Source organism: Syzygium oleosum, unplaced genomic scaffold (genome assembly GCF_021117445.2).
Source record: "Syzygium oleosum isolate NSW1041296 unplaced genomic scaffold, Sole_v2.1 Sole_v2.25, whole genome shotgun sequence".
Taxonomy (NCBI): domain Eukaryota; kingdom Viridiplantae; phylum Streptophyta; class Magnoliopsida; order Myrtales; family Myrtaceae; genus Syzygium; species Syzygium oleosum.
The window spans coordinates 3828950-3845951 of record NW_026607509.1 but is presented as its reverse complement, the minus strand read 5'-3'; the positions used below and the strand labels follow the sequence as shown (position 1 = coordinate 3845951).

The 17002-nt window shown below is 41.8% G+C and overlaps 2 protein-coding genes and 1 pseudogene across 3 annotated transcripts; all 3 read right to left on the bottom strand.

Annotated features, from left to right (window-relative positions):
* Nucleotides 1-945: 945 nt before the first annotated feature.
* On the bottom strand, nucleotides 946-7039 carry LOC115671612 (ferric reduction oxidase 4-like; annotated as a pseudogene).
* A 143-nt stretch (nucleotides 7040-7182) lies between these two features.
* Nucleotides 7183-11216, bottom strand: LOC115671392 (uncharacterized). The gene is made up of 6 exons (XM_030592941.2): nucleotides 10792-11216; nucleotides 10366-10592; nucleotides 9828-9938; nucleotides 8444-8599; nucleotides 8034-8275; nucleotides 7183-7589 (listed from the first exon to the last, which is right to left on the bottom strand). Exons 1-6 carry the CDS (start codon nucleotides 11124-11126, stop codon nucleotides 7266-7268), a joined length of 1395 nt encoding a protein of 464 aa, XP_030448801.1. The 5' UTR covers nucleotides 11127-11216; the 3' UTR covers nucleotides 7183-7265.
* Nucleotides 11217-12414: 1198 nt separating this feature from the next.
* Nucleotides 12415-14945, bottom strand: LOC115671396 (uncharacterized). 2 transcript variants are annotated; one of them, XM_030592945.2, is made up of 2 exons: nucleotides 14792-14945; nucleotides 12415-13732 (listed from the first exon to the last, which is right to left on the bottom strand). In XM_030592945.2, the coding sequence occupies exon 2, from the start codon at nucleotides 13321-13323 to the stop codon at nucleotides 12679-12681; it is 645 nt and encodes a 214-aa protein (XP_030448805.1). In that variant the 5' UTR covers nucleotides 13324-13732; nucleotides 14792-14945; the 3' UTR covers nucleotides 12415-12678. The 2 variants fall into 2 exon arrangements, with proteins under 2 accessions (XP_030448805.1, XP_056158667.1); XM_056302692.1 differs by lacking the exon at nucleotides 14792-14945 and adding an exon at nucleotides 14327-14676.
* Nucleotides 14946-17002: the final 2057 nt, after the last annotated feature.

The window sequence follows — 17002 nt, the reverse complement described above, 5'->3', positions numbered from 1 at the left end:
TCCCGATATTGGTGCACGATTTAAGAAGAGTGTTTTATTGTAGTGTTGTTTCTATGTTTAGTTAATGTTTGGTAAATTCTCATAAATCTATCTTCTTGGAATGCTAGACATATTTATCAGTCATTTAAGAGTAAGAGTCATGTAACAAATCTAGCTTGTATGATCTTAATCTTTGATTGATATAATTTATATAGTTGATAAATTCAATTATGATGAGAGAATGTACAACCCGCATACTTTTTAGGAGGACCAAGTGTAAATCCAATGTAACTCCACAGTAATTAGATGCGTATAACTGTGAACCGCCACTTGAGTTTGAGAGATTTGTGGGATAACAATAACGCTAATGAGGCTTATGATATTAATTATCGGGCAATCAAAGATCAACACGTGCACAAACAGAGTCTGGAAGAGCGCACAACATCAGTCCGATAGATCGCTAAGAGGTAGCCCAAATTCAAGCCCATCAATATATCCGGTTGGATCCATTTTCACTCAAAAGTTTAAGCTAATAAGTTATGAGCCAATTAGGATATATTAACTGCTCAATATCATACAAATTATTCGATATAAGACTTTTCTAACACAATTTACACATGTATCTCAAAAATAAGAGTAGGGAAGATGGAAAATAACATTAAACCATATCATGTGAAAAGATATGAAACAAGATCATCTCTTGTGTCTCAAAAGCCATTCTCATGTCTCCAGATTTCATTCCACCACCATATGGATTGACTGGAGTGGGAAGTAAACCGATTCCAAGGCTAATCACAGCATCATTCAAGAGCAATTTTTAACTCGCAGACACAGACCACACAAATCAACTGATGCACTGTCTCACACCGATAGACAATGAGGAATACAATGCGACGACAACACGAAAACACAACCTAGTCGTGCTTGATATACACGTTGTGCCCGTGCTTAATTAAAGCGAATCCATCACCAGTTGAAGCTGATGGACTCAAAATTGAGATTCTCTGCCAAACCGGACGCACATATCTTGGCAACCTCGTGCCTCGTTTCTCTGGGTCCACAGACAAAGACTCCTGTGTCCGGCCCTATGCACTCTGACAGTAACTCTGCAAGGCAAAATTTCAAAAGGTCAACAAGGAAAACCAGAAAAGAATCAGTTCCTAGAAAGATAAATCTGATCAAGTGTCCAACGTTCCTTAATCAGGCCTGACAAGCCTGCACATTTGACATATTTTGGGTCTTTTGGGCTGATATCGGGATTGAATATGACTCCCTTTTCGGCCTCTTGGGCTTCATCATTAGGCCTGTTCAGGCCTGATATCGGGCTTCGAAGGTCATGCTCTTACTCTTCATCATTTTCATCCATATATTGTCGTTAAATTAGGAAAGTTATCAGCTAAGCAAAAACTTTTCTCGCATGCACGGGTAAGTTTTAGTTGTCAGGAATGTCACATAATAAGAAGCTTACTTTTAAGGTCAGGCCTCCCCCCAAAATGTACATTCGTAGCTTGAACCAGCGACAGATACGGAAAACTCTCCACCTCTCTCTCCTCCACATTGCTTAACCACGACCCGGGTGATGCTGTAGGCATCGGGACCTCCACACTCTTCACTTGCCTCCCTCCGACAGCACCCCCTTTCTTGCGCCACAAGAAAACACCACTCGAGGCCAAGAACACGCAAGCGCACATCAAGAACATCTCCCAAAGCATCCAATATGAGTAATGGTAATTTCCATCCCCACCATGCTCAATCGGGTAGATGTAGTAGCGGGTCACGATCCCCAACAAGAGAAGGAACATGGCAAATGAGGATGCTATGGTGGCGCCGAGCCAGAGCCAGGAGTTGGAGCCAAGGGCGGGGGTGATGGGGGAGTCAAGAGGGTCGGGCTTGAACCAGGTGGTTTGGATGAGCTTCCAGGCGGGGTCAAGCTGCTGGTGATGGTCTTGGGTGACGTAGGCCTCGATCCGGAGGTGGAGTTCAGGGGGGAGGTGGGAGGAGGAAGTGAGAGAGAGGGGAAGCAAGAGGTCAAGGACGGCGAGGTCGGCGGATTTCTTGAAGGCACATATGAAGAGCATGTGCGGGAGCTTTGATGAGGCAGCAGTATCGGGTTGTTGTTGGTTGGCTTGGTGGATGATCTCGCAGATTATGGAGATGAACGGAGTGACGCCACTTCCTCCGCTCACCATCACCAGCGTTTCGTGCCTGCATAAGTTCGCCTAGTCAGTACTCCAGATGAGCTTTTGTACAATTGAAAGAGTGGTCTTTAGAAGGAAAAAGCTAATTGAAGCCGCATATCCGTTTAAGTTCTCAACACACTTGCTACCTGGTCATCATATAAATGTGTGATTTGGGGGCGATAAATGCAGTTTTCATGGTCGATAATAGATGCGATTGCAACGTACTGTAAAAAACATACGATTACATCTAAGAGATGTTGAGAAATTAGAGGAGGCATTGACCTAAGGAATTGAGAAGAAGCCGGTCCATAGGGTCCTTCCACAGAGACTTGAATATGATCCAGAGAAGAAGAGGAAGAGGAGAGAGATTGGAAGAGGCGTTGAGACCAGCTTCCTCCACATTTGATGGCCACGCTGAACCGGTCAGTCTCCATGTTGCTGCTGGATGTAACCGTGAATGGGTGCCATTGCAGCTTGGAGATGCTTGGTATGTTTATGAACATGATGCTCGTTGGGTTGTATTTTACCTCTGCAATTAATAGAGCAAAGTGGTTTTGCATGTAAAATGATCATGCAAAAGAAAACTTATGACCCAAAAAATCTAGGGAAAATTTCATGTGGCTTGGTTCTTTCAATAGGTACTGTATACTGTGACTTACCCGCTTCTTAAGAAGCTAATTCAGTGATCCAAACACAAAATGCGAATGTAATGAGTAAACTCATCATTTTAATAGTAACATATATGCAACAAAATTAGAGTGAGAAGTTTTGTATGTATTATCAAGTTATGTATCTAGCCCTACTAGTCCAATGTGAAGCTATTTAATAGATTTATTCTGTGAATGACGTGATGGACAGAATCAATCACAATTCAAAAAGTAAATATTATGTGGAAACTTTTATTTTCGACTGGGACCGAGTGTGTTTCATTATTTCTTGATATGTAAATGACTTAGTTGATTGAAATAAGCCGATATAATAACTTCTATGGCTCAACCGTTCCTAAAGGCTCAAAGGTTGAGATACTTGTGGGCTTTCGCCTGATAGCCATTTGTATTCTTTTAGCAGAGAAAGTCTCTTCATCATGTACCTCATATGATTTTAAACTAACTGGAGGCTCCGGTATATATAGGCTTGCTCTATCAAATCATTTCAATCGCAACACACACCTGGACTTTTGGCAAAGTTCAGCTCGATCATGCTGGAAGGCAAGAGGCGTGCGGCGAGTAATCTAGCTCGTTGCCGTGATTGCAGGAACCTCAAGTGTCGATCGATGACAAAGAGAAAAATCGCCGGGATAATCATGCAGAAATAGGCCGCACCGACGTGCAAGACGTAGAAGATGATGTAGAGTGCATAGAGCTGGTGGGTGTAGAAGAAAACTTTGAACATCTTCCTGCGAATGGGGCGGAAGCTCGTAATCCACATGGCCGCCGCAAAAACCAGGGCTGTCTCTCCGGCCACGTTTGATACCCATGTGCTGCTCCATTGTAGCATCTGCAAATGACCGCCTCATGGTTATATGCAACCTTGTGCGTAAATTAATTAAGATTCTCAATATCGACAACGGGAATGGTTGAAACGACTTGCAATAACAAAAGAATATTGGAAACAGCTTCCTGTTCGAATTATTGGATTAATGAAAACACTATACAACTATTACACATCTGAACCAGATCAAATTATCGGAAAGTAAATTGCAAAGAAAACAATGACAGTCGAACAAGTGGATGTTTGTTTTAGGCTTAGGTTAAGTTTCTCTAACCAATCCTGATAATCTCTCTCCAACTTGATCTTTCATCATCTCTGCAGGCGGCGTAGTAACCGCAGAACATCATCTGACGCATTACCGATGTCGCCAAGGGGTGTCCCTATCAGACGGAAAAGTTTCCCACCAGTGACAAGTTGACAATCCGTTCTTCTTGTGTCGTTAAACGGCAATCTCTTTGTTAAGCATCTCACGTCGTCTAAATTCGAGTATCAATAATTCCTCTATACAAGTGGTCTTCTATCTTTGGGATGAAACTCTCTAACTTTTCATTTCCTGATACCCCGTTCAATATCTCGCTTAGCTTGTAGACGTATTACATCTAAGCTAGATGACGCATCTGACAAAATTGCCCACAAAATTTCTTTATTTTCAGTTTTTTGCTTAGCATGGTAGATTTTTCAATATAGATGCAACCAAAGAATAAGTGATTCAAAGACCATATAACTTATTGACATATAAAACAACAGCAATGCTTCATCGACAAAATTTCCCACAAAAGACGGGTCATTTAAGAATATTCCATATTTTCTCGACAGACAAAAAAGGCGAGAAGGGAGGAAGCACGTCTGCTTTGACCTAAAAAAGAAAAAAGAACGGAGAATAAAGTGGCACGGCAATATCTTTATGTCATGATCAGAGAACCTAAAGACTTTCCTTTCTGTACGGATGGAACTTGTCAAGGCCAATAATTCTCAGTTTTTAGCAACCAAAACAAAAAAGAAGAAAGAAAGAACGAAAGATATTGAGGTAGTAGTACTACTATTTGGAAACAGAAGATGACTTTCCATCTTGTAAGGACGGAATTCGTGAACGCCAATAATTCTCAGTTTTCTCATTCTAATCATTGCAATGACCACAACAAAAAAGAAAGAAAGATATTGAAGCCAATGGTGGGGATGCCTGAAGATGTAGACCTGAGACATTTGATGGGTGATGCCCCGGTAAATGATGAAGCCAATGGTGTAGAGGAGGAAGAGGCGGTTGGAGAGATGGCCCAACCAAATGTGATACTTGATGCTTGACTCTGAAGTGAGTCCAACCAATGGCAAAATCGATGACCCTCTTGTCACCGGGAAGAACAAGAATGCCCAGCAGATGTTTCCGACATACCCAAGCCTCAGTGACACGCTCCTGAACTTGGCCTACCACCTGCGCAGGCGCCAAGAGAGCGATCAACAAAAGATAAATGATGAGTTCTTATTAGCATTTGCTTTGGAACTTTGACAAAACACCAACACAATGTGTGCTTCTGGTGTATGTTAGGATTAGGTCCCTAGCAAAAACAAAGCCGAATAAATTGTGCTTAGTTGCTTACACTTCCACGCCTTTATCCATATGAAGGTGGCCATTATAACTGGTATAAATGTAATTGCCAAGAGACCAAATCAAGAGAGCGATGAACATGGCTACAAAAGCGAGCTCTGTCAGCGTGACAATCCCCAGAGTAGGCATGACCAGAACCGGTCGTCGCAAGAAGGCCAAACGTTCAGTTTTGCTGGCACTGCAAAACCATATAGAGGTAACTTTATCATACGGCCAATGTTCTTAAATTCTGACGTATGTGGATAATGATATAAGATGGCATGTGAATATAATAGAAATTGTTGTAACCTTTAAGTGTAAGGTTTCTCGGATTTCTTCTGTAAATGGAGGTAGACACAGCCAAAAGCAGCGATGAACATTATTGGGAACGTTAGGAGCAGAAGATTTATGCCTGAACAGAAGTTGCAATGCAATCAAATGAGAAAGAGAAAAAAATATCAGGAAAAAACAAACTACGGAGTGCGCAAGAAAGTTAGTTATCCAAATAACAAGTACAAGAAAATCTCGTCACGTATATGTCAATATATATGTATTTACTAGTTGTGCGATAAGCATGGACAGGTGAATTGTAAGCCGAAAACATGAGAAGAAAGAAAAGCCAGTGACCGTACCCTGCCCTCCAAAGTAAGTGGAATTGAGCTTCATCTGCAGATTGGGAGTTCATTTGCCTTCGTAAGTTTTTGTTGGCAGCATTGTCCAAATCATAAGCCACCCAAGAAAGACCAGAAAAAACACCATCTTTAGGACTTTCTGGATAATCATTTTGCTATCCTCTAATCACCGAGAGATGAAGCAAAAGCAATGGAAAAAGCAAGCAGCAATTCTAGCTCAGAGAGTGAGAATCCGAGTTCAGCTTTTGTGCTCTTTTTAAAACATAATGAGAATGCTCTTATATATAGAGTTGCCTTTGAACATCGGCATCATACGTATTGAGTCTCAAAAAAGGTTGCAGCATGATTCATGCAGTTCTTATCCAGACTTAATGATGAGTTTTATACTTCATTCCAACTTGCTACTCTTGGATGTAGTCTGTCTGTCACGACGGAGTAACCCTTAGATAAAGAATTGAACTTTCCTTATTGATTCTTTAGAAAAGAAAAGGAGCATGTGAAGGTGACGTTCACTCCACGAGATCTAATGGAAGCATTTGTCAGTTGATTAGGGTGTCAGTTGAATGGTTGAACTCCTCTCAACTTGGCAACAGCAACGAGATATGATGCTTCATTTATGACTGAACTACTTAACTCTTTGCTAATAAGGAATGTGAAGGAACTAGACAATAGGGACGGTGGGGTTGCTAGAAGAACTTTCACTATCCAAATCAGAGTTTAAACAGATCGATATCAGGAGCACGATATTTATACAGTGAAAATATTTTTATGAAGTGATTACAAATATCTAGAGAAATTTTGGATGTGTCGAGCTACTATTGGCTTAAGACTATCTGATCGTTGACCTTTCACTTCTTCTCTTGGTTGTGCTTTGATTATCTAATCATTGATGCACAGTGCACATATTTGATTCATTGATAGTACAGTTGACTTTCATTGAGGCACTTCAAGTACAGTTGACTTCGCATTCGGAACCACGATGGTACGTACTGGTACCACACACACTAAATGGCAACTTGGAAGCAAATTTAGGAATATAAAAACCTCTTAGTCAGTTGTTGGGCATTTTCTTAATGAGATGAGATCAAAAAAGTCAATTTACATTCTCTGGGAATGTTTCTTCTGAATTCTGAATTATTGCAGCCATTTTGTGTGGAGCAATATATGATGCTGATCTTGACACTTAAATCCCACATTCATGTGCTGCCACAAAACATCCACGCGCATGCAAGCACAGAGTAGGAGGCAATGCAAAGAGACAAATGATGCAGGGGGGCAGGAGGATAGAAGCAGAAAGATATCTCAAGACTAAACTGTGTTCAGGAAACTCTTCTTTCTTTAAATAGAGTCAAAGATTAGTTAACCACAGCAAGCTTGACAAACAAGATGTTACATGTTCTTCTACATGTATCTTAGAACAGTCAGTCCAAAAGCTATGCCTAGAAAAGTTGCTATCGAGACTCCAAAAATGCCGGCAAGAATTCCGGGAACAACCAAAGAATCCCATCCTTTGGCAGTGGCCATCCCGCAGGCCGTCGTAGGGCCTCCAATATTGGCATTGGATGCCAAAGTTAAAAGCTTCAGATCAAAGCGAAACAGCTTTCCCAATCCTAAGATCAAAGCTAGATGGATGCTCACTTGAACTAGAGCGAACATGAAGATGCTAGGAGCTGTGTTGATGACATTCGAGATGCTACCACTAGCTCCCACCACAGCAAAAAAAACCTGCAGAAAGAATTATCCAATTCCATTACTGCATTTTAGGATGTGAAGTCCTTTAAGTCACACAAGCTTAGATGTTTCGATTCAAAAGCTTATGCTGGGGGAACTTCTGCCCAATCAAAAGAATCCCTGGGGCCATTAGGTTATATTCTCAAGAATATAGACCTGACAAAAACCTGGGTTTGTAACTGGTTTTAAATAGGGCCGACTAGATTGTTTCATTAAACAATAGGGTAGATGCTGTCATATTAACCCTTGCAGGTTGTCCTGTGCTTATGGTGGAACTTTAAGATGCAGAACACCAACAACTCTATAATTTTACTAATATGACGCATAGCACTGGATTTGCTACAGGGCAGAAAAGATGTGAGATGATCAACTGCAAGAAAGGAAGAATCAAATCTCGCCTAGAGGCGAGGCTAAAGATAACCCTGTTTAGTCCATTACCTGCATCAGAACCAGTGAAATAGCATTACCGGAATGCGCAAGGGAACCAAACTGTGCAGGAAAAGTAGTTGCTAAAATGACAACTAGAGCTGTTATAATTGGCAGACCTCCTCCTTGAATTCCACTTAACTTTGTGATAGAAGTTCCAATTTTACAGATGGCAAATGCTGTAGCCACGGCTGTAGCAGTTTGTAGCAGCGGGATCTTGCCTCCAGAATCCAACTCCAGAGACACTGAAACATCTGCAAAAAGAATTTCCAGAAAATTGAAGATCAATCAGCTTTGTGCTCCAGTGTGATACTCATGAACAAGATTGTCTGAGAAGTATATGATTCAAGCAGTTATATGCGTTCAGAAAAGGGTATACTAAATACAGACATGACAGTAAATAAGGCTACATAATGCATTACCGCTGGGTGATTTTGAAGTCTCAGGAGGTACTCTGGAGGCCAAGGCAAACAATATCATGAAGTATACAGCACATATGACATTGTCTGCAGCCACCCCAGCAGCCACTACTGATGGAGAAATTGAAAGAGCCTTGGAGATTGCCACATAATTAACAGCTACAGGAGTCATCAAGGGCCCAATATAAGGGAAGAGAAAATATCTGTCAGTCATGACATCAACTTCGTGAAAGAAATGGACATGTTTGATTAAATCATCAAGAAAGCGAATGTAATTCTAGAATTAAGAAATCACATAATAGCTCGGGCATGTCTTAGCCCTTGGTAGGGGAACTCAAATACACAAAAGTATAAACATGAAAGTGGATAATCAAGCTGGATAAAGTAGGTCATGTTAGGCATTAAACATGTTGTGCACCGATAAATATATATATGGGTTAATACCACGAAAAACCTATATATATGGGTTAATACCACGAAAAACCCTAAACTGGTACACCTGTGACAATTTTACCCCGAACTAATTTTTTGACTACCAAAAACCCCAAACTGGTACACTGGTGACAAATTTACCCGAACTATTTTTTTTACTACCAAAAATCCCAAATTGGTACACCTATGACAATTTTAACTCAAACTAATTTTTTTACCACTAAAAACCCCAAACTGGTACATTTGTGACAAATTTTCCTTCCGTTAGTGTCCATTAAATTGGATTAATATTACGAAAAATCACAAATTGGTAAACTTGTGACAAACAGAGGGGTAAAACCCTAAACTGGTATACCCGTCAACTACCACATGTCATCGAACTTAGCAATTTGACAGTAAAATTTAACGGAAACTAATGGAGGGTAAATTTGTCACAGGCGTACCAGTTGGGGTTTTTGGTGGTCAAAAAATTAGTTCGGGGTAAAATTGTCACAGATGTACCAATTTGGGATTTTTTGTGATATTAATCTTGTGTGTGTATATATATATTTGCACCTTACATCAGGTGACTCGTACGAAAATTTGTTTATAAAACGGAATGCAATATAACTAGAAAATCTAAACTAACAGGAGACTTGACTATGGAAATGATCAATTGAATTTATCATGCAAATTCTCATCAATGTTGAGTAGGATCGTACACTTTCGATTGAGAAGGAGTTAACAACAAGACAGAAATTTTACACACTTTTTTAGAGTCATGAGCCATAAATGCGACAAAACCAGAAAATGAAGAAAGAATCACGTAGATGGGATGCCAATCGAGCTAATATATAAGATATTACAATCAAAAGCTGCCAAACTGATTGTATAGTAAAGAGAAGAGAAAGATCCGTTCTTCTGAGAGTTAAGTTATATATATAAAGATGTGCAGCAGCATTTGCTTAGGACTCACATCCGCCAATATAACTTCCCATAAGAGCAGCAGCAATCTTCCAACTATCTTGACCAAGCGATCTCATTGGCACCAGCAAAAATGCCACAACAGTACCGACTACAGTGGCAACTGTGACAATTGGAAAAAAGAAAGTATTACTCCAACGAAGTCCAAGCAAAAGATCCTTCTATAAAATTGCAAAGAGTAAGACAGAGTCATATGAGAATATAACATGATGACTAAAATGCATAGTAAATCATCGAAAAAGAGATGGCGGCGGTCAGCTAATGTTATTCTGGGATGATAAAATTGGTTTATTATATGAACTTGCAGAAGAGCTAGCTCCAACACAATTGTTGAATGGTATCGAGTGCTGAATACATGTCATTGCAGGGTAAATAAGGAGCACTGATCAGTAAGAGATTCCAGCCTCGAGAAAGCATAGATTTAAAGAATTAGGGAGGTCATTGCAAGGATTTCTTATTCTATCCATGATGCGGTAATCAATCTTTGAGTGAGTTTCATCATATGCCCTCCTTAAAGCTACTGCAATTACCGGAGCCAAGAAAGAAAGCCAACAGCAACTTCCCGGTGGATCGAAAGACACGGCGCAAGTCCGCTTGAAACAATAACAACGGGATAGTTAACGGCAGCAGGAATTCCAACACCGTCGAGTAAGCAGGCGCATCGCAAGGAATGATTCCAACATTGCTCGCCGTAAGCCCGATCAAAGTGCTGACCAGTGCAGCGCTCACCATGCTCCCAATATTGGTCTTCTCAGACCTTGCATTCAAGTTAACGAACCAAATCACTCTCTCTCTCTCGCATTGCCAAAAACTAGCACTACCTATCAAAATCGCTTGTTCCTCCTGTCCATTCTTTTCTTTGAAGCGCTTATTTAGCCAACATACTCAGTGTCGAGTAACTAAAATCAGACTGCCAACAGTGCGATCCATGAAAGAGCAAGGACAGATACCACTACCAGAGACCAAAAGCGCCGGTCGCGAAGAGAGCTGTCCACACGCCCCACTGATCATCGGCGGAGATAAGAGGCGGCTCGATTAGCGACCTCAACTTCCACGTCCGTTTCAAGCTTCGGAGCGATGTGCTCGGCATTGTTGGAGGTGAAACGACGGAGCTGAACGGGGACGTGCACGCCTGGCCGCGAGCGACGAAAGAGGAGCGAGCATCGGAGGACGATAGGACCACCAGGGGCAGACGGTGAGGGAACCGTCGTGGTGGTGGCGACGGCGGCGGCGGCGGAGACCGAGAGAGAGGCGTCGCGAGCGCCACCGCCGTGGCGGCGGAGGACGCCATGGACGGTGGATGAGACACCGCGCTGTTTGACTGCCACAGAGGAGCTCATCAACGGACTGGAGATTCTTTAATCAGATTCCGTTGGCATCGTTCGTAATATCTTATCCCTTGGCTTTTGTTTTTGATGTTTTGTCGTGACACGTGGAGGTTATTGGCCAGACAGGTCCGATACCGCTGTTGTTTATGTGTCTTCATTTATTTTGTCCTCCATGAATGGAATCTAATCTTTTTCTCACACAACGAGCAAAAGCTTCCAAAGGAGACGGATCATGTGCATTTTTGTTTTTTTTGTTTTTTACTGACCTTGATTTATCTCTAAATTATTGTTCTTCAAATTCAAGCCGTGAAAATATTTTTTAACTTTTCGTGATTGAGCTATTTATTATTGGACCATTCTATTTATCTATGCATCGTATCCAGAATTGGGTTTCGAGTGACGATGGGGTAGATTAATACTAATCCTTTGAATTACGTAGATAGTTGGGTCGGCTCGTCGCTTACCTCTTCATGTATTAACTATATATTATATTATTTTTCCCCTGAGCTAACTTGATTAGGGACTCTTCATTCTCGAAAATCTGGAATAGAACTTTTTCTATGGTGCGTGAAATTGCTAGAGAGAGAGAAAGACACGACTTAACTTGTATGATTGGTATGGTGGGAAATGATAAAAGGAAATTTTAATCCCATATTTAATTATCGAGTGACTAAGGAACACTTGTTAAACATTTACACGAAGAAACTTTCTCATCCTCAAAACAGTCTTTCTCACATTATCTATGATTTTTTTTTTTTTTGGTCGGAACATTATCTATGATCAATGCATTGTAAATGAACACAAATAGTCACTGAATTTTGACCAAATATGTAATATGATCTCTAAATTTCTAACTTATTCAATGTGATCCCTGAATTTTAACTTAATGTACAAGACCGTCCCTAAACATTATTCAATGATGTCCTTGAACTTGAATTAAAGGAAGGACAATATTGAATATTTTCATTGAACAAATTATAAGATTCGGGACCAAATTACACATTGAGGTAAAGTTCGTGTACTACATTGAATAACTTAAAAGTTTATGAATCACATTACATATTGAACCAAAGTTCATCAACCATTTGTATCGTTACCCCCGAATGTAATTACGGCATGAATAACCAGAACCTGAAAGCCTCTTTAAAGAGAGCCCTTTTTTATGGTCCATTGAACAGAGACAGACAAGTCACCCTATTACGCTCGAGACGCGAATCTCGCACAGCACATCAAGTTACAGAAAATCATACATTCTGAAACCAGGAAGAACAGCTGATAATTTTCTCCATTGAAGAAATTACACCACAGGAGTTTCCATGTCTCTGATTGTCAAACATCATAACTCAAATAAAGGCTTGAAAATAGCCCAAGACCCGGCAATAGTACTTTAACGAGTTCCATTTCTGATGCGTAGCAAATGCAGCGACTTTCACGGATATATACAGAAGAAAACCATCTTCAAAAACCATAGTTAAAGCACCCCTTTCAGACTGCAACGATATCTCGGCCAATGGCCTAACCTCCGAGCATCCCATTCAAAAGAATGGTGTTCACATCCCCATCTTCTCTTATCCGCAGAGAGGAAACAGCTTGGGCTGCAATTAGGCCAGGCGAAAGATCTGTAGAAGCCCAACCTCCATTCTTGATGAATTGACCACGTAGATCGCGTCCATAGGTTCCATCGGAACATCCCCAATCACCACCGCCAATACCACCCCACTCAACTCTAGAATCTTGAGAATGTGAGATCCATCCAACTGGGTCAAGCGCGTAGTTCAGGCTATGGTGATAAGGCACATCAGCGCTCCTTCCACCCATAAAGAAGTTAAAATGGCCATTAGAGTCCCAAGGATTAAAACCCTCAGTGTCTTCATTTAGGACGATCTTACATGCATCATCCGAGTCTTCACCAAGTAGAACTTGCAAGGCAACAGCCTCGGCAATTGCAGCGCCCTCTTCATCAAGCTTTTGCTGTTCCTCTTGTTTCTTCAGTTTCTTCTTCTCAAGCTCAGCACGAATAGCTGCAGAGGTAGCGAGGGCTTTCTCCAGGCGTCTCTTCTTCTTCTCAGCCTGTTTGAGTCGATCCAGCTCATCCTTCCCCTGCTTCTTTTTGACTTTCCTCACAACAGGTTGCCCTTTGTTTTGTGCCAAGTTATCCATAATAACTACCAGACTCTAGTAAGTTTAATGTTTATAACTGCTATTCAAATGGAGATTCCTCTAAAACATATCCAATTAACTGTTATTCTTTAAGACAAGTCTTCCTTTTGGTGATGTATGTAAACCCTAAATTACTGTTCAGTAACCTAACGTAATGCCCAAATGTACAAACTACACCCACTCAGGTCTGTAGGAATACCTCATCTTACGGATGACACATTCCCAAACGGAAACAACGGGAGAGAGCAGAAGAGCGAAAAGATAAGCACTCGAGTTCCCATCCCTGGGCATCATTCTTCCTAATTTTCCACAACCCTTGCATTTGCCCATTGTCCACTATAGGGAAAGACCAAGGAACTGAACAGCTGGAGCGACTCTTATCGTCCAGATTTAGAAAGCTCACATTGGCCTGCATAAGGCAACAAGGAAAAGAAAAAAAGTCAGCCAACCATCAAACCAATATGGCTCGGCACTCATGAAGGAAGCACATTATGGTAATAATGCACAGTGCCAGTATGAGCCTGCCTTAATGGAAACTTCCAAGACAGATTTTTTAGCTATGTCTAGACCTAACAAGAGAGAGTACAAAACAAAAGATTCAAACCGTTCGATCCTATAAAAGAAAAGCATTTGTAAAAAATAAAAGCACAACAACGACTATAGATTTGCCGGAATGCTTCTGAAAAAGTTTATGCATCTCCATCCACCAACGAATACAAGGTGGCACTTAGATGAGAGGATGAAGGGGGGACAGAACACTTAATGTAGAGAGAGAGAATTCTAGTCTACAACACTAAAAGCAGCATCCTGCAATGCAAGATCCTCAGGAGACGGATCCTTCACAGCCATAAACTTTACGTATGTTTTGATGTGTCAATTGAAACCTTAATACTTCGAAAAACAGCTTATGGTTTCAATCCACAATTTCAATAGCGTACGGCGAGGCTTAACAGGAGCGCAACTGCACACGGAATTAATTTAAGAATATAACCAAAAATGGCACCTTTCCACGGAAGGATCTTGAATTGAGATTGCGGTCCACGTAAAATCTCGGCATAGTAACATATCCAGATCGAAGATTCAATCAATCGATTCTCAATTATCCAGTTTCAACCCCGCGCTTAATTCTATCGGAAGCTATCATCTACACTAGGAATCTGGACCTTAAATTACAGATCCAACTCGGATAACACATCTGAACCCTAAATCGAACTTCATTTCCGAGCAGGCACGTTCACCTACTAAACCAGAAACTCTACTGGGACACAGACGCGAGCACAAAGAAACGATTGCGAAGCGAAATTCACGTCAGATCCAGAGAATTCCCCCGAACCACGAGACCGAAACGTCATGTAGGCAGGTGAATTGACCCCCAAAATCCCCCGCAAATCACGACCCCGCGAAGAACGATTCCTGCAATCCGAGCGAGGAAAAAGAGAAGGCGAAAGGGAGGAAGAAGAAGCCGCACCTGATGATGTGGTGGGATGCGAAGCGCGATCTCAGGCGATCTCTGTGGCGCGAAGCGGAGCGAAGCGGAGCGAAGCGGGGCTTTGTTTCGAGTGGAGTTCAGATCGGAGAGAGAGAGAGAGAGAGAGAGATGGGGGTGAAAAACAATATATGAAGGAGGAAGGAAGAGGAAGCAAAAGCGATAAAGTAACTGATCACATGAGGGCGGTGACGAACGAACGGGAAGAGGAGTCGTGCAAGCCGCGAATGCCGAGACGACACGTGTCGCGCCTGGCCCCGCCACGGGGGCGTGATCGTGATGTGGGACTGGGGAAGGGGTAGAGCGAGTCTGGATAGTCTCTGACGTTTCCTTTCTGATGAGAGCAGCGTCGCTTTCGTGAACCCCCGGGTACACATGAGCCCGGCGCATTTCTCTCCCGTCGGATCACGTGGGCCCCAAAAGAAGCATACGTGATCCAACGGATAAGAATTCGCTGAGCTCATGGACACACGGGCAGAGAAAGATTCTCGCTGAGGGGAGAGACGGGGTTGATGGTGGGGATGGGGGGTCGGCCTTGGTGCTCTGACACGTGGCGGATCGTTGGGGTTTGAAAACTTCGTGAAGTTCCTCCCTTCCTACTTCGCCGTCCTATCAAGATAAGAATACGCACTAGTGGGGTCCCCACCACCATCTTTTACGAAACAAATTACTGTTTGTATTAATTGTTGTGATGCTTAAATGACATTTTGTAGCACCGTCCGTCTTCACAAGTAGATGGGCCAAATCTTTTTGCTTGTGGATATTTATCACACTCGTTATGTTCATTACTTTCAAATTCTAAATTAGCATAAGATTCATCAAATCAATGATACGCAACATTACCATTTCAATTGCGCGGTTCTCAAAAGATAATGACAAAAATTAAATTAGATTCGTAGAAATGCATCGTAAATATTTCAGGTGGAGATGAAAGTGACATAACCACGTGTTCCAAATAAATCAAAAGGCCGTGTGTCTCTCGTAATTCAAGTCAAGCGATTTCGCGCAAGTTGTTATTATTTTTTTAATTTTTTTTTTTGTTCGAGAGGCTTGTTTGGTCTAAAAAATACGATAAGATGTGAAACAATCCTCGAGTTTTTCGCTGCGTCATCATTATCACTTTTCTCCGTCGCTAGTCAAATTATGATCAGCTAATAAAATTAGAGATAAGATGAGGGCTGCATTTCAATTATGATTCATTCAACTTATCAAAAAATTTATATAACCTTACATATTTATTCACATTTCCATATTGTTTATATATCATTTTTTGCACGTGAAATGAAGCACATCATTATTATTAGAATCTCACAAAACAACTTAATTTACAAGCAACTAAGAATTGCCGTGATAAACGAGATCAGACAGAAAATTATTTATTTTTGGCTTGACCATACGAAATGGTTCTAATGTCATTTTCTTTTGGGGAGATTCCATAAAATGACCAATTTGGTCTCAAGTAAAGGTTCATACTAGCTAGTCGACCAAATTTTCGCCCATCGACTTTTTTTCGGCGACCAGAACATGGGCAATTTTGTCAAAATTTTTTTGACTTTATCCCATTTAATACTAGTGCTAGTGCTGACCAATCATAGATGACCAAAGTGCTCTTGCTCCGGCAACCGAAATAGTCATGTAACACGCCGACAAAGAGTTAGCTAGGGGTGTAAAAAAAACCCGAGCCGACCTGGCCCGAGCCGAAATTTTAGGGTATTTTGGGGTCAAGTCTTATTTTCTCTGGGTATGAATTTTAGATGTGGGTATTTATTAGAATCGGGCCGGGCCAGGTCGGGCTGGGCTTTTGTGACATGGCACCAAATATAACCCTTCCCCCCCTTTCTCTCCCCTTCGCTTCTTGTCTCTCTGGCGGCCGTGAACTTCTCTCTCCCCCCTTTCGCTCTCTCTGCTCCTCCTCGCCCTCAAGTTCGAGTTCGTGGCAATGGCGGCCGTGAAGTTTGCGAACATGGCCGTGGTGGCCTTCGTCCTCGCCCTCACGATGCTCGCCGTGACAGCCCAGGTCGAGTTCCTGGCGCCGCAGCCTTCTTCTCTTCGCCTCCTTCCTTGAAACTCTCCATCCAGTTCAGCCTCGACCGCGGCAGGAGATCGGAGGACAACCTGATCTTCCTCGCCTCCCACGCCGTTGTCGGGATAGTGAAGTTGTCGATCTCGAACAGCCCCAAGTTCCGGCATATC